The sequence below is a fragment of the Lepisma saccharinum genome, chromosome 3 (genome assembly GCF_977018435.1).
Source record: "Lepisma saccharinum chromosome 3, izLepSacc3.1, whole genome shotgun sequence".
In the NCBI taxonomy this organism is placed as follows: Eukaryota; Metazoa; Arthropoda; class Insecta; order Zygentoma; family Lepismatidae; genus Lepisma; species Lepisma saccharinum.
Genome location: NC_139231.1, coordinates 27989283 through 28011054, shown reverse-complemented (window position 1 = coordinate 28011054; position 21772 = coordinate 27989283). Strand labels below are relative to the sequence as shown.

Here is a 21772-nt window from a genome sequence, read left to right as displayed (position 1 = left end):
TACGCTGCAGTTGGCACCAGTGTTTCTTCATCTAACATCTGCAAAGCTGTCACTTGCTGATAACAGCAATGACTCATCCAGCACGAAAAAAATTTGTCATTGTTTTGAATCTTGCAATGCTGTTTTGATTTGACGATAAGGAAATTAGATATCCAGAATGATTAACAAGAGTTAAAACAACTTGATGATGCACACACAGTTCGATATCTAATATAATCGCCTCTGTTCTTTGGAACCATTCACGTGATATAAAATAATAAATCCCACAATGCCCAATGTAAGAATGGATGCTGAAACAGATAAAGAGAAAAAGTTTTTCAAGAGGTAAAGTTCTGGCAGAGCGAGTGTTTGACCACCAGAATACTCCTAATTCCAACAATAAATCGTTGATTAACGTGAGAGTAAATAACAATCCCTCATTTTGATATCTGAAAATGTGCAAGTTTCATAAGGCTTGTTTTGAGTTCATTTTATGTTGATGGACTAATCGTGTCAAAATATACAGTTTAGAGTGGAATCCAAACCCAAGTGATTATCAAGTGCAGCGCTGTTTAATGTATCCTTGGATCCACATTCGGTGCAAACAGATCACAAGTTGCGTGTTTCCTTTTTCAGGGCAGATTAAGATGCAAGTTGAGGAAGAGTTTGGATTGCTCCCTGGAAAGGGGGAGTGGGGGATGAATATGAAGTTGGCTGAAGCAAAGAAAATGTGACTTTTTTATGGTGTATTTGTAGACAGCTGAATCAGAATGAAAGTTACAACCCAGATTTTTTTTTTTAGTCTGGTGCCGAGAAAGGTTGTGTTGTGTCTCCCAAGAGATCATATCTTTCCAGTGAATTCTGTAACAGACAATGCTGTAGTAAACCCATATAAATTTCAACATTCATTCTGTCCGATTATCTCCCGACTTTTGCTGGCGCCAGTGTGATGCTGTCAAGATTTTTCGAGTTCCCTTGCAATAAACAAGAGATAGAAAAGAGATAACGATGAGTGAGACCTGAGCTGGTTGAATCCGGTGCTTGGTTCCTGCAGCATGGCAATGTGCCAAACCATAAGGCAATTATTGTCCAACAGTTTTTGGCAGAGAAACAAGTGATTGTGTTAAACTACCTGCCTTATTTGCCAGACTTGTCACTGGCTGACTACTTTTAATTCCCCAAATTGAAATCCCTCCTGAAGCGCCAACGTTTTGACACCATTTTGGAAATTGAAGAAGCTGTGACGAGGCACTTGAACACAATCCCAAAAGAAGATATTCGCAGGGGTATCCAACAATTGTACAGCCATGCAACTAAGTGTGTGGACTTAGGAGGGATGTACATCGAAGAGTAACCAAGGCTTATGGCAAGTCTCACATATTTACACTTTTTATTAAGCCAGTCTAAAAACTTTGTATACACACTGTGTATTATAATGTTCAAAGATGTCTTAATATGCATGTGTAGCAGCATAGCAACAAGACAGGGGCCACCAAAATTAATAGAACGATTAAAAAGTAATTCCATCATGTTAAATTAGCTGTATCTTTATCACAAGATTATTTTTTTAACGAAGAGCCAAAATGGAAAATTGGCCAATACCGATAAAGTTCCGATATAAAATTTACTGATATCGATAACTGATGTTCTACCGATCCGATTTAAAATTCCAAATGGTCCTTGAAGAACCTGAATGGATCGTTGACCTCCTTAATAAATGCATGTTTTGAGGTGACCGCAGTGCAAGAGAAGTTGCATATTTACACATTTACTTTTTTTAAAAAGTAGGGCATTGAGATTATCCATAAAAATTACAGCAAAATGGCAGAATCTTGCTTTTCAGGATCCTGCAGGACTTTTAAAACATGCTGTATATTGGATCGGTTACAATACTGTGCAATATGAATGAAAATGTTGAATTTTGCATAATTTCCAAGATATTTAGACTGGAAAAGTGTCATATGGCATTTTTGTGGACTCTGTGAAACAGCTAAACACTGGAAAAGAGTTGGCCAGTATTGGTGAATAAACTCCAAACTGTTACTTTCCAATGATGATATGTGACCGATATTTATTCAGCCCTAATTTAAAATTAATTAAACATATTGTGAGTAGTTAACTATGGGTTACTGTATTTCACTTATTGATTTATGACCAATCAAGGATTGGGCATACACACAAAACACCACACTACTCCACTCAAGTACAAGGCTCATTGCTACCATGACCACAATGCCATGGGAAGCCAATTTGTTTATTATTACTACAAGCGGAAATCAAAGGTAATGCCCAAAAACCATGAGAACCAGCTTAAAAGCAAGTAAAAGCTGCAATTCTCAGCAAAGTAAGTCATTATCACAATGCAAAATCCATTTTTCATTCATGAACATCATGCGCTCTAACTTGCATGTTAGACAAAATTTTTATTTGTTCACACCTTTTTAAGATAACATTTGTGCAGGTGCAGAATGTCCCCCTTATCTTGAAAATACCATTCATTTAAGTCAGCTAGCATAAATATGCCTAAAACACCCTAAAAATCTATGTTTTTTTTATAAATACCTCCAGGAACTTAGAACTTTACTGTACAAGTCTGACACCTGGTGGCCAGACTTGTAACTACTTGATCCAAGCTACATGTGACCTCAGCCAGCCAATGGGAGGTATTCCAAGCTGTGATGTCACGAGGAAAGTAGCAAATTTCTTTATTATGGTGCGAGGTTGTCTCTCACTCTCTTGTGTGTTAGATTTCGACCGAGCAAGATCTCTAGAAACGAGTGTGCCATTTTTGATATACGCGAGTGGGCACAATGGCCCCAAACTTCCTATTAACTGGCGTTATAGTGAGACAAGATCCCTCGAGTGCCTAGTATAGGCCAACAGTGCAGATAATAGTTGGAAAATCTATCTATGCACCAAAATCGGGACTCAGGTGTCCTGAAAAGTGCTTAATCGGGAAAATGCGTAGTTTACGATTCTTGATCACTTCGCATATGGCCACGTAGTTGTGTTAGCTGAACTATCGGATACATGGTGAAGTGAATCCATATTTATCCAAGCCTGCAGGACACATCCAACACCTATAATTCCCATGACAGTCAGGAGAGGCTGTAGAATGTCCAGAAACATGTGCTTGTGTGCCATCAAAGTCATTTTTCTCCAAAAAATGAGCCGTTGCCAAGCTTAGTGAGTGTTGTCGTGAAACAAAGCCCCTAGATAAGATAAATGGTTCCTTTGTGCATCCGTCGGCTGGTTTCCCGATTTTGTAAGTATGAAAGTGTAATTTTGTGTAAGTGTTGCAATTGTAAAAAGTGTATACATGTTTGTTTGTGCCTGTGAAATTTCCATAATGTCTGTTAATGGCCAATAAATATGTCTGTCCAAATGAGAAAGGTCTAGTTTTCATTTCTAGGTACAAAATCTGCTAAGCTCTCCTCCACTATCGGTTTTACAGGCTGAAATTTATTTTGGATACCAGCGGGTCTTCCATAGAATATTTGCTGCTAATCAGAGAACACCACATGGAGACATGTGGCTGCGTAAAGTAGCCTGGGAGTTATATTTTTAGATATTTGGGTCATTCCATGCCAAATCAACAAAGTTCACAACCCGACCATCTCAGAATTTTCTGAAACTCTACTATTTGGTAGTCTTCATGAAGATATGAAATTCTGAGAAATTGTAGCTTCCTGTGTGGCGTAGTTATGGAGTTTTGGGGGCTCAAAAATACAAAAAATTGTCGATTTTTAGTCTGCGCTCGAGACTTTCCTGGATAATTGCTCTTACCCTAATTGACGTAGAGAGCTGGTTGTAGTCTTGTTTGAAAGGACATGAAATAAGCTTTCCAACGGTGTATCACATCACTATATTTAGAATAAAATCTTTTCAAGGTCATCCACTTTGACCTTTGGACCTTGAACTTTTAAAGATGCATATCTGCGATTTCCTTGGAACTGAAATATATTGTTAACACAAGGTTACACTATAACATAACCAAATTTGAAGTTGGGACTATTATGGGATAATTAAAGAAAAACAATTTAATTAGTATAAGTGTATTTTTCAGTCGGTCATTTCTAGTGGGAGTTTGCAACACTGTTGTTATTTACTTTTAAGAATAATATGATTATCTACAGTAGTGAAAAATGGACAAGAATGTTTGTTTCCTGAGAAATAACTTACATGCACCATAGTTCACAGGTTGTTCTTCAGTATTCATTCATTCATTCATTCAGTCTTTGCATGGCTAGCTGGCGTTCATCCGTTGTTAAAGTGTACATTCTTCTTGTAGCAGTGGAAGGATCCACTTTTGTTAGAACATTGCACGTTGGGACCCAACAAATGTCCAATTAAACCAAATAGGGACATAAAAATGATCCTGATGGTCCGTGAGGTCGAAGAAAGTTAATTTGTAAATCACCGGTGTGTTCAGACACTTTATGAACACACACTAGCCACCAGTTATTATTATATACACAAGTAAAATATCCAGTAATGTCTGTGAATTCTAAGGCATTTTAACATATTATGAAACGATATTCTATAAATTCATCACATGCAGAATAACGTTTCATATGTATGACATCTTTTGTAAAAGGAACTACTGCATGAACCTTTTTGATTCCTGGAATGGAATTAACTTTAGCAAATCAGTCACACAACATAGAAAAATCATCCTCATGGTAGGCAACATTGATGAAGTTTTTGCAATTTTTGTAGAGTGCTGCTGCTCCATCAGAAAAGTAAAATATCTTGACCAGGTTGTCAGAACCAAATTTATCCTTCAAAAATGTAATAAGTACTTTCTGGAGTAAGTGAACTAATGCTTTATCATGCTATCTGATATGGCAACCAAATTTTGAGTTATGATTGTCGAAGTATTGAGATTTCCATAATAAATAGTGAATGGATGTATTGTTGTTGCTTGACCATTCTCCCAGTGAAAACCTTGCAAGGCATCTTGCATCACACAGGAGTAATTTTCTGCAAAATCACAAAGTACAATGTTGTGCCTATCAAGAACTGTTTCTTTTAAATGCTTCAGAAATTAAACTTGTTGGCATGAAAGAATTTCCGATCAGGTGTGCATTTTTTCGACTAGAATTTCTATGAATTCGGCAGACTTCATTGATGTTTCAAGTCTTGATCTGTCTGTGGATATCCACTGTTTGTTCCTGCTTTGGTGTTAATTTGCAGGTGATACTTATTAATTTCAAAATGTGGACTATCAAGGTTTCCACAGATCTCAAAATCTTCAAGGCTTTCTAATCTGGATGATGCCATGATGCTGGTGATCAAGATATCTTACTTAAAAAAAGTCAACTCAAATTAAAACTGTCACACTAAACACACTGTCTATTCAACATTCTACCACACTTGTTTCAAACAACACTGCTGCACACATTCTTCACTTTCTAGTTGCAGAAGTATTGCAGATTAGCAAGTCTGCAATGCAGGAGTGCAGTGTTGCAAACTCCCACTAGAAATGACCGGCTGAAAAATACTCTTATACTAATTAAATTGTTTTTCTTTAATTATCCCATAATAGTCCCAACTTCAAATTTGGTTATGTTATAGTGTAACCTTGTGTTAACAATATATTTCAGTTCCAAGGATATCGCAGATATGCATCTTCAAAAGTTCAAGATCAAAGTGGATGACCTTGAAAATATTTTATTCTAAATATAGTGATGTGATACACCGTTGGAAAGCTTATTTCATGTCCTTTCAAACAAGACTACAACCAGCTCTCTATGTCAATTAGGGTAAGAGCAATTATTCATGAAAGTCTCGAGCACAGACTAAAAATCGACAATTTTTTGTATTTTCGAGCCCCCAAAACTCTATCACTACACCACACAGGAAGCTACAATTTCTCAGAATTCATATCTTCATGAACAAATAGTAGAATTTCAGACAAATCCGAGATGGTCGGGTCAGAAATTACACTTTTTTTTTCTTTGTTGATTTGGCGTGGAATGACCCATTTCTGTTTTTTTTGGTAACTGAAGATAAGTAGGTAACTGAACCAAGAAAATCCTGTTCAAACATAAGTGTATAACTCCTGAAACCCTTCCGAGATTGTCCAAACTAAAGGGTAAACTAATTGCACTAGACTTGTTGCACTTACTTATTAAAGAACAGGGAAAGAATTTTTTTTAAAAATTGTTTCGAAATGAAAACCTGTTACGTGGTTTTCCAACCTGAATTTCAATTATGCTAATGGAAGAGGACTAAAAGTATATATGAATGTTTAGAAAGAGACTGATGCAATGAAATGAAGACTTTGCAGTTTTATTTCATCATTGTGTAATGTGTTTTTATTAGGGCTGAGCCGATACTACTTTGAACCGATTTCCATTCTTTTACCGATTCTCACCAATACCGATACTGATTCTTGAAAATTGAATTAAACATTTTTTTAAATATTGATTAATACCATATATTGAGTGAGTATTCAACTATAATTATAAGTATCAACCAGAGTTTTCCTTTAAAATATTCAAAAATTACATCAGAATATTAAAATACCTATATCAGCCCATATCATACATCAGCATTGGTACTGACTCAAGAGATTTTCTCAAGATATCGATTAGTTGAGTTCTTGAAAATGTTGAGCTTTTGAGAGCTAATGTCACTCTCATCTTAGATGTTAATGTGTATTGCATCACCCTTTCCACTGCACTCCAATCCCAGAAGACGAGAGTGATATTTCTCTCGATAGTGTGGAAACCATTTTCCTAACTCTCCATTCAGAATCCAAGAAAATTTCTTAATGCAAATTAATTGTCAGTATTAACATTAATTGAACTAGCAAACAGCTGAATTTATTTACAATAATAAATATATCATAACACTTACAATATTTGTTTTTGACACAACATTATGACTTTCAGGCTTTGTCAGGTAAATAATAACTAGAATGCTATGCCAGATGATAAGTCCTAATATTTTAATTCTTAACTTCTAACCTAGCATCCTTGCTATTACTCTCTGATGAAGACTGAAACTGTCAAAATATTGTGCAAATAAATGAATCTTGTGAATAAGTTCCTTGCTCAGCCCTAGTTATTATTTAATATAAAACAAGTTGGAACAAAGTGAAAGTCACATTTTAACTCAACATAAATTATATTTCATGTAATAACATAGATTGTTCTTTGTTTTTTATTTCTTGCATTGTAGAATTATTATATATTATTAAAACTGTGTTTTTATGCTTGTAATAACCTTGACTACAAGAGAGATTATGAATACAGATACTTATCAATATAATGGAAACACCTGAAAAAAGTGCAACTGACCAGATTAATATGGCATTGGACCACCTTTCGCCCTCAGAACAGCTCTGATGTGATGTGGAATGGAGTCATAGAGGTCGTGAATGCTAGCAAGCGAAATATTACACTATTCCTCATGCAGTGCAGCACTCAGTTCCGTGAGAATAGGATGGAGGAGGACATCTGCGCCGGATTCGTGTCTCCAAAACGGACCACAGATGTTCAATTATGTTCAGGTCCGGGGGTTGGGCAGGCCAGGGGAGGTGTTCAACTTTCTCCCGATATTCCTCAAACCACTCCTCAACAGCTCCAGCTGTGTGAATGAGCGTATTATCATCCTGGAATATGGTGTCATTGCCCGGAAACAACATCCGATGAACGTGATCCCCTAAAATGGTGACTTAATCACGGGCAGTGACGTGACCGGTTAGCATCATCTCGGGAACCACTGAAAACCAGGATATTGCGGGCCACAGCATCACAGAGCCGCCGCCATGTTTCATGGTTGAGAGGAGACACTGGGGATCATACACTTCTGTGGGAATCCACCAGACATAAACGTGACCCGTGGTTTGAAATAAGGTGAATGCTGACTCATCCGACCATATCACACTTTTTCAGTCATCAGCGGTCCATGTTGCATATTCGCGGCACCATTTGCGTCGAGCTAACGCGATATGGTCCCTTATCACTGGTTTCCCCCCATGCAACCTGACCCCGTATGTCCATGTCATGTAATTCGCGGCGGACTGTGAATGTCGACACAGACTGTGGGAGGTGCTGATTGAGTTCCTCCCATCTCTTACACCACAGTCGCACAACAGTTCGTAGTGGCCTGTCACTCAGGGTTTTCTTCTGACCACTGTTCCTCTGCGCTGATGTGGTTTTGCCATGAGTTGTGTAGGCCATCATCACCTTGGACACTGTTCCTTGCGACACACCCAACACCCTTGCCACTTTTGTAACGCTCGCACCAAATAACCGAGCGTCAACAATTTGCCCTCTTTGGAAATGAGAGAGGTCGCCCATTTTTCACTATAACCGTCAGCTCAGTTCACTGCACACTGCTGTTCTACTGCTCCTCGACATAGTACGGAGGTTGCCCTACCACACCACCACATACAGCCCGCTGCTGCGGTCGCCTCCTGCCCGTTGCCAACCCAGACATCTGACGTGTTTCCACCTCCAGGTGTTTCCATTAAATTGATAAGTATCTGTAGGTATCTTAATAGTACAAATTTTATAGTAGGTTTCTCAGAATTTATAGTTTTTATTTTCACAACTACATTTCTGATTTTGTAATTTTGTTCTTACACTGCTTCTATTTGATATTACTGTTTTTTTTACATGTAGGAAGTTTTTAGTATTGGGAGGAGTTATATCCCCATTGCTCTGTTGGGAATTGATGCCTTGGAAAAGTGGAACACTTCTATACCCCAGGATACTTTCTCCCCTTTGCTGAAAGAGGTGCTGCCTTCTCTTGATGCATTCCTTTGCAGCAGAGGTATGTACCTAGTATGCATTCATCTACATTAGAGATGAGCCAATACTGATACTAATGTTGGTATTTCTATCAGCTGATATAATATGGGGTTCACAAAATGCCATGCAAAATTTTTGCGGGATCTTAGTATCCTGAAAATGATATAAAATGGGCTATTTGAATTAATTATATGTCACTATGATGTATAAAGGAATTTCGTAAGTAAGTGGCACCTAATTTCATGTTCTTGTCATGTCATGTGTAAACCTAAACAAGTAATAAGTCCCGCTCCCCTCCCTTTCCTCCCCATTAACTAGGAAGGATTCCGTAAAAGTTTGGGCAAAGAAGCGAATGGTAACCGAGGCCTGTTGTCAATTTTCCACTGTCATTTTTGTGGAGGGGTTAGGGCAAACAAACACACCCCAGTCACACACTTACATTGTGTCCAAAATCTAGGAAAGCACCATTTAGTAACAATCGGTTTGGCATCAGTGCACATGTCCTCCAATCGTGAGGCAGAAGGATCGACCAATTTCATCTTGATGGGGAATGCAAGAAGTATCTTTTTTCCCCTTTCCTGTCCATCAAGGAAAGTGTGACAAATGCAATATGTGCACCCTCCACCCTACTCAGCCATGCCTCTTCGCTCCCTCCTCTTGCATGAAAAGCCTAGTCACTGGAAGTTTAAGGTTGTGTGGCGAATGAAACAGCTGTGAAAGCAAGGAAAAGGTGAGAGAAGTACGTAGCTCAGCCAACAGAATAGCCTTTTGGCAAAATTTTATGACATGGTACAGCTTGGAAAATGTCCACTATCTACCAAAAAGTAATTGGGCACGTGTACAAAATGGTTGTCTGGTGGTGCGAACCCTGTTAGAACCTCGTGGAGACACCTCTTGCTGCAATAACAGCAGCCACTCTGTCAGGCATGCTCTCGACTAGTTTGTGGAGGACGTCCATTGGAATGTGTCGCCATTCCTCTTGCAAGATCTCACTCAGTTGGACAATGGAATTTGGCTGCATCTCCCGAGACCTCACCCGCCAGTCCATTGCCTCCCAAAGGTGTTCTATGGGATTGAGATGAGGACTCTGTGCAAGCCAGACCAATCGGTGAACATTGTTGTCGGCATACCACTGCATAGTAGCCTCCGAAACATGCCACCTAACATTGTCATCCTGGAAGTAACAGGGGTCCATTCCGTAAAAACGCCACAAGGTTGGGAGCATTTCATTGTCTAGTATTGTACAGTATGGCTGCGAGTTCATTGTGCCACGAACAACCACCAGTGGTCCCACTAAATGATACTAAATGATTGAAATTAGATACTAAATTAACCACCATCATAGGTGCCCAATTACTTTTTGGTAGATAGTGTATAAAACAGGAGTTAGGCCAAACATAAGATCGAAGTGAACATCCCATTATTTAACACAGCCTTTTACTGGGGCCTGGATTTCTGAGCATATGAAGTGGGAAAAGGTATAATGCGGGAACCTAAAATTGCGGTTCCACTGTTTAAGGTTTATAATTAGAATATTTTTCATTACAATCACACACACGCACACACGTATGTAATCAATCATTCAGGTCTAAGCAGGATGGTATTTGAAGGGCATGAGGGGGAATTACCCCCTCTGGCTCCTGCATCCCTCTCCAGTTGCTAATTTTTGACATTGGGGGTGGATGAATCTCTGTATATAATTTATATAATATGCCGATGCTGAATAAGGGGGAAGTCAAGCTTTCTTGTGTTGTTAACTGTTACCCACATGTTCACTGAATATTTAGAAGTCTCTGGGGGAGGGGGCAAACTCTTTAATTTTGGATTTCAAGGAGTCTGGGTTTGAGGTGTAGTTCGGAGAGTTTTGATATCATCATGCGACCTTGCTTACGAATTGAGTTTGACAGGCTGGTTAAGAGTATCAGCATTTGGTATGTGTATCAGTTCAGTGTAGCAATAAGATGTATTGTTTATAACTTATATGCTAATAGAGATATGTTGATATCATAATAATAACACAGTGTATACATTTTATATTACAGGTTTTAGTGGCGATCCTGATGTCAATATTCAAATGACAAAAGAGAGGTCAAGACGTGGCACAAGAAAAGTTGCTAGGAAAAAGTTGAAAGAAATTCAGAATAAAGACACACAGTTGTCAAAATTGCAGAACAAAATCATATGTTTTCTTGGAAATCTCAGTAATCAAATGTGCCTGTCAATGCTTAAAGTGGACATGCAGAGTATTTCGGAAGAAGCAGTGGCATGGGATTCAAACACTCATCTGAAGTTCTCAGTTCCTTTCACGGACATAAAGCCTAGTATTTATCTTGGTAAGTTTTGCAGAGGTGCTTAAGAATGTGACTTTTGTTTCGATTGTACATTTTCAATTAGCTTGGAATCCAGTCAAGCAATTTTTCTCAGGAGAGTACTTTCAATATTATGTAAGTGCTGATTTAGCCTGGCTGATCTCCAAAGAGTACTTTTTTGCATCACATCGCCATTTAAGCTTCAGGTCATGTTTTTTAAAAAAACTACTTTATTTGTTAAATAGGATATCCATAAAGTCCTTATATCCAATACAGATAATTGAAATTAAGTTTTATGGAAAGAAACAAGTAAAAGTAAAATTTGAGCAGCATATGCTTGCAATAATTATACCTTCATAGGAAAAGAGTTTAATGAAATCAAAATTAAGAGGAGGAAAACTGAGGATAAAGACCTCTGAACAAGGTAGTACACAAATTCTTACTCAGATGAAGTATAAGAAAGATTAAAATTAACCAGAAGAGAGGGCATTTATATTTTACCATGATCCTTTTGTTATACAATATCTTTAGGTTGACATCTAGAGTGCATTGTTTTTCATTGTTGCTTCTTTGATGGTGTTTTAGTTGAAGGCGTTAGTGAGCCAATGTTGTTCTCTCTTGTAGCCTACAGTTGTTACAATCTTAAAAACAGTTTTTGGTGTGACATTTCAGAACGTGTTTTCTTTTCAAATGTCTCAACAAAAACTGTGTTTTTGTTCTTGTAACAACTGTAGGCTACAAGAGAAATAATTCTACAATGCAAGCAATGCATACATATAAGAAAAAATATGCAGTGTTGTTTTGTTTTGTACTATAGAGTGGTAGGAGAACATAATTCATACATGTGTATTCTGATTTCAGCGATATAATTAACTGTGCAAATTATTATGTGTATTCATGTTGAGGGGAATGAACAACGTGGTTGATAATATAAGACGTAAGCAAGTTACAAGTAAGTTTTGCAGATATATCTTTAGTAACTCGCTGGTGACAGAGGCCACCAAAATTAATAGAACATTTACAAGTAAGTTTCGAGGATATATCTTTAGTAACTCGCTTACGTTTTATATTATGTGTATATTCTTCACAATGTGATTATAAGTTATGTGATAACAGCTTTATATGCACCAGTCTAAATATATACAAATTCTTTTCTTACAGATAAATTTTTGCCAAGAATTGTTGAATTAGCTCTCAATTCCAGTGATAGGCGAACTCGAGTGTCAGCATGTGAGCTGCTTCATGCAGTTGTGATGTTCATGTTGGGCACAGGTAAGGAAACAATATGTTTTATTTATTAGAGTTGTAACCGTTGCTCAGATGAACAAAGGAACTTAATATTTTATGTAGGAAGTGCACATTGCCCTTCATGTTCAGATTTCATGTTCAAGCACCACGCAATTTCACCACACGTATCCATTAGTGTAAATTCCCAGAAATATGATTTTTTTTAAACTGGAAAAATGAAATGTGAAGTAACACGTTATATTTTGTCATGAAATCATGCAAAATGAACTGCAAAATGTGAAATAAACCCTTAAAACACAAAATTAGGGTTTATTTACAGACACAGCACTTTCTGAAGTTGGAATTATCATTTGAGTTATAGAAAATTACAAATAATTTAATTTAACATCTCAAGTACTTACATATTCATACAACAAGATGAATGCTACCTTATGATGTGGCACACACAGGAGATGCACTTCATAGATATTTAAGTGGAAAATGCAAACTCAACTAGAATTCAATCCCACGTCTGTGGCATACTATTGCTCTACCAGCTGAGCTACTAAGCTAGCCATGGTTTTGCCTATATTTTTTTGCTGACACTGTTTTACCTGTGTGAAGTTGTCTCTGTCATTGATACCACAGCAGAATCTGTTCCCTTTAAAACACTGATGACATTAACAGTGTCTAATATCTCCCAACTTGGAGCTATATATACCAGGGCTGTCTTAGTTGTAGCTCAGTTGATAGAGCAATACCACAATGTGCCAGAAACCAGGGTTCAAGTCCTGGTAGAGCCTGCATTTTTTGCTTAATTTTCTGTGAAGACAAACACTGTACGTAAGTCAGTCTTCAGGAAGTTACTTTTGAAAAGTAACACTGTTAACATCACAAATGCTCATTTTGAAAAGTCCCTCAGTTATACAGGGTGGCTCAATAAGTCACTTAACACCCTCAGTACAAGGCCACTGCGGCATGGAATTTGAAATTGGCGATGACCAATCGTTATCTGGCCAAGGGGGAACCACATTGACGCCACCAAAATGGTCGGTGGCCATCTTGATGTCCGCCATTTTGAATTCAACTACAGAATTTTAAATGGGAAGGGGGTCGTGCGACATATCAAAATGGGCTAGAATTTCACGAGAAATGCAATGGTGAAGGTTTTTTCGACGTATCTTTAACCAGGGGCTCGAGCCCCCTCCGAAATTTTTCGGTTTACACTAGATAAAATTAGGTTTCTGGCTTGTGAGGTTAAATAAAATATTGTGATTATAATTTAAGAAGAGATATAATTATCGAGGAAAGGCGGAGAATGTTCTAGAACCCTGAAGGATAACCCTGTTATTGATAATATCGTATGCAAACTTTTCTTGCTCTCTCGGTGTTGTCGCAACGAACTTGAGCATTATTTAAAGATTTGTCAGCATTTGGAAGTTGCATAACAAAGCACTGTTGAAGGTAACACCATGAGTCGTGCGATTCGTTGGATTACTAATTCTCTGAAAACTCGAGAGGGAACGTTCTTGAATAGGAGGTGGGGTCGAACTACTGCCAGTATTAACTAAACATTTTATATGCGGAACATTCCAGAATATAACGCCTTTACAATAGAATCATTCAATAAGACTTCAGAAGTAAGTGTGACAGTCGATTAGTGATCAGTCAGTGTCTATTGACAGTTTTATAAGATGTAGAGATTCGAGGGGGGGGGGGGACTAGTGACACAGTTTCCTGGAAAGTTCTGAAGTCTACTACTAGTACAAGTTCGGATCCAAAGCTGAAGACATTGCCGACAGTGGAGCCTCAGTGTAGTGCTAGTTTCGGGTCATGAGCCGAAGAGATCGAAGGTCTCTAAAGAGAATATTTCAGAAGTAATGGGCATTGGAGCATCATTTTTTTAAAAAAAGAAATAAGCTGCACAGATCGACTGAAAATCTAAGTTTTGAGTGACTATTTATTAGTGACCGGACCAAGTTTCGTGTATGTAGTCCGAGAGTTTCATGTGTTAAAAAGGACTTAACTGTTTTGGAAACACACAAACACTTAACTACCACAATGAGGCCGCCATAAAGGCCGAAAATTTTATGAATGTCGAGAAGAGAAAGGAAGATGTTGCATATGTGGAAATTTTAGCGGAAAAAGCAAGCTCGACCATGAGCCCAAAACAGGGGAGCTTATTCCCCCATGGCCAATGGCATATTCCCCCAAAATCATGTCATTCGCTCCCCCCCCCCCCACCAAATCATATCATTCGCGCCTTCAAACCATATCGTAATTCCCACAAATTATTTAATTACCACAGCGTGTCTTCCGAAAGTTAGCTTTTACTTAGCTTTACTGAATGAACACTATACTTGATCTGATCTCCTCCCTAAACAGTGGTGTCCATCACTCATGACCATCCCTAAAATAGTTCATCATAATTGAGAATATCGCTTGTCTTGTAATGCAGCTATAGTATAAAAATTTTACATACACTTCATTAAAGCGCCAAAGATACTGCGAGCGAAGCGAGCAAGAAAATTTTTACATCCATTTCTTTCAAGAATATTAATTTAATGGGGCGTCAATACTTTCTTAGGATCCCGAGATATTTACCCTTTTCCAGCTTCGCCTTTGGCACGTTTGGGGTCGAAAATGTTTGGATACCATATCGCTAAATGCAGACTCAAAAATGTAAGGTTCGAATTCTCTTTCCACTACAGAAATACCTTGACAATTTAAGATTTAACACACTATTAAGAGCTTTCTATCTCCCTCTTTAAATGTAACACTCAATCCTACCACCAAAATTTCCGTGCCAATTTTAGATTTACTTTGATATTGAAGAGTGGATATTGCCTCCTCCAAAAAAAATAATTCTCAGTCTCCACACCAGAATTTCCGCAAAAGTCTAAGACAATAATAATACACAAGAACTGGATACCCCACTTGAATTTAATGCTCAATTCCCCTCTAACTAACTACCCGCCATAATCTAAGACCTAGAGTTGGATACTGTCCCCCAAAGTTTATTTCAGAATCTCCCCCAGAACCCACGTGTCAATTAAGGCCTAATATGTAAGAGTTGGATATTTCTCCACCCCCACCATCCCTTCGATAATACCCTTAAACGCTTTCTTTTCTTCATCTAATAGATTAAATATGGTGCATTTAAGGTATAAAATTTTTACATATACTGTAAAAATGAAATGTATGAAAATATATGAAAAAGATATAAATGTTAAATTTTATATTATTTGAAAAAAATCCCCCCCCCCCCAAAAAAAAATCTCGATGGCGTAACCGTAAGATGTTGCCTGTTTAATTAACAAGCACAGAGAAAGGAGATAGAATAAAATTAAGGGGAATTCCCACCGGTTGAGGAGATATTATTCTTCTGTCGTCAACACGAGCTGCCGTTTCAAGGTGACAATGAGATTGACCCACCGAGCGAGGTTTCACACCGAAGCTACAAGCTATGCGTGACGCTTGAGGATTTCATAAATCGAACACAGGCTTGTGCAGCCTGTCGTGCTGCTACGGTGTTTATGTTGTTTGGGTAATTGCAAACAACGTGTGTGTGCCTTCGGTCTAAATTCTTCCTAAATCTTGAAGATCCAAGTCACATGGATGGAAAATTAGGATTTTTGTTAAGGTTACGTTTCGAAGGCAGGCGATAACACCACAAAGGATCATATGAAAACCTGGGAGAACACATTCAAATGGATTGTCCATTGCATAACAGCTTCGTGAAACGAACACACATACTCATACTGAGATCGTTTCGGCACAAACCCAATGTCCATATATTGCAACAAAGGAGTCGAGTGATAAAAATGTCCCGATATCACGTTCTGAAAAAAAATAAATAAATAAATAAATAAAAACAGCAGCTTCAACAGTGGCAGATTTAGGAGACAGTTGCTCTCCATTTTTGGCCCCCTCAGTATGGCTTTTAATGCTAACATTTGTCGACGAAGAGAAAGTAAACTTTTCTTGCCCCCCCCCACTGTTTTGGAACTGAATCGCCACTATCGACCGTGCGAGGTTATCTATACCCCTGCAAAAATTATGTTTAGCCCCCCCCTGAAAAGAATTTCTGGATACGTGCCTGATTGCACATTATTTTAATCGGATACATCCATGAAGAGCTGTGCATTATGAATGGTTGTCGCGAACAATTTACAGTGTGATGCTTCCATTGAATTAAAAGTCCTTCACAGTGACAAGGCTAATGTTTATGGTCATAAGGAAGTTCATAAACAGAATATTCGATGATTTTTATCTGATAACCCATTTTCGACAGATCAAAGCTGAATGGTTAGTGTTGGTAAGTTAATGGTGTGGTGTGCTGTGTGGAACACGATTGGTTAGTCAATTTTCCATCAACAGAACCTTAAATGCTTAGGGCTACTTGGATTTGTTAAATAAACAGTTTTTTTTATCCTTGCTTATGGAAGAAGGTACTTTTTACAGAGTTTTTTCAAAAGGGAAGAACACCAGAACACTTATGGGAAGGTTATGAACCAGTTTTTGTCCAAAGTTAGTTATCAGATGACAAGGGTCACATATTCTGTTTATAAACTTCCTTATGAACATAAACATTAGCCTTGTCACTGTGAAGGACTTTTAATTCAATGGAAGCGTCACACTGTAAATTGTTCGCGACAACCATTCATAATGCACAGCTCTTCATGGATGTATCCGATTAAAATAATGTGCAATGGCATACGAACGTCTCTCCATAGATGTCACTTTGATCTCGATGCATTACCGAAAAATGCCTTAAAGTATACATACAATTAATTGTGTATTTCATTACTTGTTACCTGAAAAAAGAAACAAACTGAGTTGCAGTTAATCATTGTTACTAGTTACAGTTACTTGAAAAATATAACCATTACTTTTAACAGTGGGATAAGTACATACAGTTTATAGTTGTAATGTGTCCGTTACTGGTTATCCAAAATACACTTTATAATTTTCTAATCCTGAGACATACTTTGGATTTCTAGTTTACTGTAGCTTTTGTATTGTCATACAATTTCTGTTGTGATGTGTTCCATTTATCAATTCAGCCACTACTGCCATTATTGTTGCTCAGTTAAAGATGGTTGATTGATTAATTGATGTTTAAATTATGGGCATTTCAGCACACAGTATTTTTTTCCTGTCTTGCAATACAGGGATAACCCCTTAACTAAAACAGAAGAGCAAGAAAGAAAAAAATAGGGTTGTTAAACACTTTCTAACTATTTTTTTTTAAAAAAAATCCTTCATTCATTACTTAAGAAAACTAAAACTATACTGTCTCTGAGGACTAAAATATCCTTGCCTATTAAAAGCTAAAGCTAATAGTTCTTTGAATGTTAGTGACAATGGTTCTACATTAGCATGCAATGTTAATTGGACATTATCCATTGCCTAGTTCTTTAAACTATACCTATTATATAAGTTATAAGTATAGTTTAAAGCAGTAGGCAATAAATAATGTCCAATTAACATTGCATGCTTAAATTATATAAGTACAAGGTGCATTCAATAAATAACCGGAAAAGTAGCATAAAAAATCTAAAATACGACCGTGATTGTTATTTTGCGAAGACATATCTAAGCTATTCATAGCTGGGGCTGGCACGCCTGCCTCGCACACGGGATACTAGGAAGCACTTACATAAGATGGCGGCACCCTTACAGGAGTGCTCCAAGCTGGAGCAGTGAAGTGTCGTGAGATTTTTGTTGAGTGAAGGCGTGAAACCGATACGAATCCATTGCCGCATGACAGTTCAGTACAATGACAACTGTATGAGTTTATCACAAGTGTACGAGTGGGCTGAGAAGTCCAAACAGGTGTTGAAGATTCTCCTCGTCCAGGTTGCTCTGTCACTGCAGTCACGGAAAGCAACATTGCGCAAGTGGTGGACTTGATATGGGAGAACCGGCATATTACTGTCAGTGAAATTGCTTCCCAGATGGAAGCATAATGTAAACAGTACCACCTACTCCAACTGTTTGCGCGAAAAACTGAAACTAGCCATTCTGCAGAGATGATGTGATCTGGTGTCCACTGGTGTGCTTTTGCTCCATGACAATGCAAGACCACACACTGCCAGTGTCACATTGTCTACTATCGAGGACCTAAAGTTTGAGTGCTTACCCCACCCTCCATATTTGCCTTATCTTGCACCATCCGATTTCCACACCTTTGGCCCACTGAAATATGGACTAAGTGGATTGAGGTTCCACAATAATGATGAAGTCCAGTCAGCGGTGCATAAGTGGTTACGCAGGCATCCAAAATATTTTTTTTTCTGAACTGGGGGGGGGGGGGGGTGCATAGTACTGTAGTTCTTTTGGTGCTTGTAATAAATATTTGTTACAACATATTTCCAGTTATGTATTGAATGAGCCTTGTAATACTGTAGTTCAAAGCACTAGACAATGGATAATGTCCAATTAATATTGCATGCTAAAAGCTGAGGCTGTAATGAAGCACTCGATACACACAAGGACAGCTAAAGGACAACACAACTCTACACATAATTTTACTGCCCGTTGACCTTGTTGGCCTCATAGAAGCAGTTACCAGGGTGTACTACGAGCAAGTGAGGTTGACTTTTGGGTGCCTTAGCAGAAAGTCACTCCTTGCACACCAATTAAAGATGGCATTGAGTGAACTGAGCAGTCAACTCGTATATCTTGCCACTGAAGGTTCCAGATTTAGCCCTGACAAGAGCATGTGTGTTACTTTATGAGTGTCTCTTCATCTATTTCTTCTGTTGCCCAATCAACCTAATCATCACACCTAGCTCAAATTTGCAGAAATGCAACTAAAATAACACTGATACAAATAGGAAATGGACCAGCACAAAAACTTCAAAACTGTAATTAGTTAGTTGTAAAAACGTATGTAACTGACATTTTGTACCCAAAAATTATAACAAACTCTGATTCAGGTAGTCATTTGCAGTCATGTTGTATAAATTTTATTTGAATCCATAACATGTATAATTCTCTCCAAAAATATTCATATACAGTGTTATTTGCTACGTATAAATTTTCAGCGTAAAATGCATGCTCGACAAGGACTCGAACCCGGATCTCTGGCATACTTTGTACATCTCCTGTGTGTGCCTAATCTACAATAAGTGTTATTTGTTGTATGTAGTAGTGAATTCTCTAGAATTTTTTAATGTGACCTGTATCTCGGAAACTACAGTGCTTCATCATCCCAATCAAATTCTTGCTGTGTTGTGCTACTAAAATATTTTCCAGCCACCTCCATGTTGAAACGTTGACTCACCTTGCCATGAAAGGTTTCAAGTTTGAGTCACAATCTAGGCATAGCTCTAGAGTGTACCTTCATCAATTTCATCTAATATCCTCATTTTCACAGTTAGTAAAAGTAACCAATTTAATCTAATATCCTCATATTCACGGTTAGTAAAACTAACAGAGAGGCAATGCAAAGTAAGAAGGGTATAAATATAAATAAATTATTTTCCTTTCTAGGTGTACAGCTTGCAAAGGAACAAATTGCTAATCGGGATGAAATGAAAAACCCAGACAAGCTATCTAAAATATTTGGAAAACTGTTATTGCCAGTTATTAAGTTGGGTTGTGATCCAGACCAAGTAGTACGTCAGCTCTTCTACCCACTAGTACTTCAGTTAACTCATTGGTATTCCAGTGCATATCAACTTAGAAGCCAGGAAAGCTCCATCATGATTGAAACACTACTGGTGAGTGACTGGAGAGATACTTGAAAGAAATTGGAGATGACTCTGGTGCAGAGAACCAGATAGCAGTGATTCTCAAAGGACTATTGCACCATCAGATTTAGTTTATGAACCAATTTATTATGGAACCTCAGCTAAACACTATCCCCAGAATCTGTGGAACAAGGTTGCACATAGCGGCAGAGAAAAGAAGGGGGGGGGGCTCGAGTGAGCAGAGCGAAGCAGTGCATGCTAATATGATGGCTGGTAACTGCAGTTGCTTTCCCCCACTCCACGCAATCCCATTGCCTCTCACATGTTCATTTGTTCCCATAGGAGCACAAGGTTCCTTAGTTTGTTGTCTGTAACAGGAAGAATTCTTGCCATTTTTGATGTGCTAAAATCATACTTCCTGTCTCGACAAATGCCGAAAATTATTATTTGATTTTTTTGAAAATCTAGAAACTGAATTGTATTTGATATTTTTGTATGGTTCTCTACAGTTATTTAATAATGTAGTTTTGAAATTGGAAGCTAATTCTATCACAGCAACAGGAGCATTTCAGACATATTCTTAATTAATTTGTCAACTTCAGGAAAAAAAAACAACCATAAATTTATACCATCTTTTACCAAAGAATTGCTATGCACTCTAAAAGAAAATCATGATGTTCAGGAACAGAAATTCTTCTCAAGCGTAGACAATTTTTATAATTCTAATATTCAGTACTTAGAGTTGTGGAGAAACAGTTTTGATAAAGTTGGTAAGTTTCAGTGGATAAATTTACAAACTGAAATTGCCTGGTCTGATTTACAAGAGAGTGCACAAGTTAATAATGCAATTGTGAAAGATGCCATAAATATTGATGACCTATTTGATGAACCTTGTTGAACAAGGTAATTCAAAACCAAAAGGTAGGTTGGGGTTCAAGTTCTGAAAATGTACCAGATACTATTGAAAAGAAGTGGTAAGCAATTTTTATGGTGTTTGATATTTCATGTACCAACATTTCTAAAATGGTTGGGTTTGCTATGTGTTTGCCTGGAACATCTGCTCCAGTTGAGAGAGTATTTTCAATTATGGGAAACATTTGGTCTGCAGAAAGAGGTAGACTTCTAGTATCTACTGTTAAACATCTGCTGAATGTTAAAATTAATTCAGAACTTTCATGTTGTGAATTTTATGATGTTATTAAAACAAACGAGCCATTTCTGAAAAAAGTCATGTCTAGTGAAAAGTGCAACTGAGTAAACAGAGAGGTTTCTAAACATCAGAAAATGTATTATTCAATTAAACATTTGAAAATAGTTTAATGTTCCAATAAAATGTTAAGGCTTTTAAGTAATTTCAATTTATTTTTTATTTATTTTTGTAAAAATAATTTAAATTAAGCAGTAATGAGTTGATCGCAAATATGTCCTGGGTTGGACCCAAAAAAATATGGTAAGCCTACCTAACTGGCAACATGTACCCTTTGTAATGATGTAGAAAATATGCCATTTCATGAAATTAAAATATTTTTTCATGTTATTAAATCCAGTGTTCTTGTTGGGACACCCTTTATATCCCAGTTTGAAAAACAGTCCAGATAATGGTAAAAATCAAGAAGCAATATGTGATGAAAGGTGTTTTTTCAACGCAGGATGTGGTGTACATTGTAGGACTTCCAGCATGCTTTTCAATAAATAACCTAACAACAGCACAACCTGTACAATTCTACCAGATAGTTATTATTAGAAATATAATGCACACTTGTTACCAGTAAATCAATTTTCTATTATCATT

At 37.5% G+C, this 21772-nt stretch overlaps 1 protein-coding gene across 2 annotated transcripts in view; it reads left to right on the top strand.

Moving 5' to 3' along the window:
* Window positions 1-21772, top strand: part of LOC145984947 (DNA-dependent protein kinase catalytic subunit-like) — a 241918-nt gene that overhangs the window by 24112 nt on the left and 196034 nt on the right. For both annotated transcript variants that reach the window (XM_083118377.1, XM_083118376.1), the window contains exons 7-10: window positions 8616-8766; window positions 10787-11077; window positions 12215-12325; window positions 19781-20010. In XM_083118377.1, coding sequence (XP_082974503.1) covers window positions 8616-8766; window positions 10787-11077; window positions 12215-12325; window positions 19781-20010 — 783 coding nt within the window. The remainder of the gene's footprint in view (window positions 1-8615; window positions 8767-10786; window positions 11078-12214; window positions 12326-19780; window positions 20011-21772) is intronic.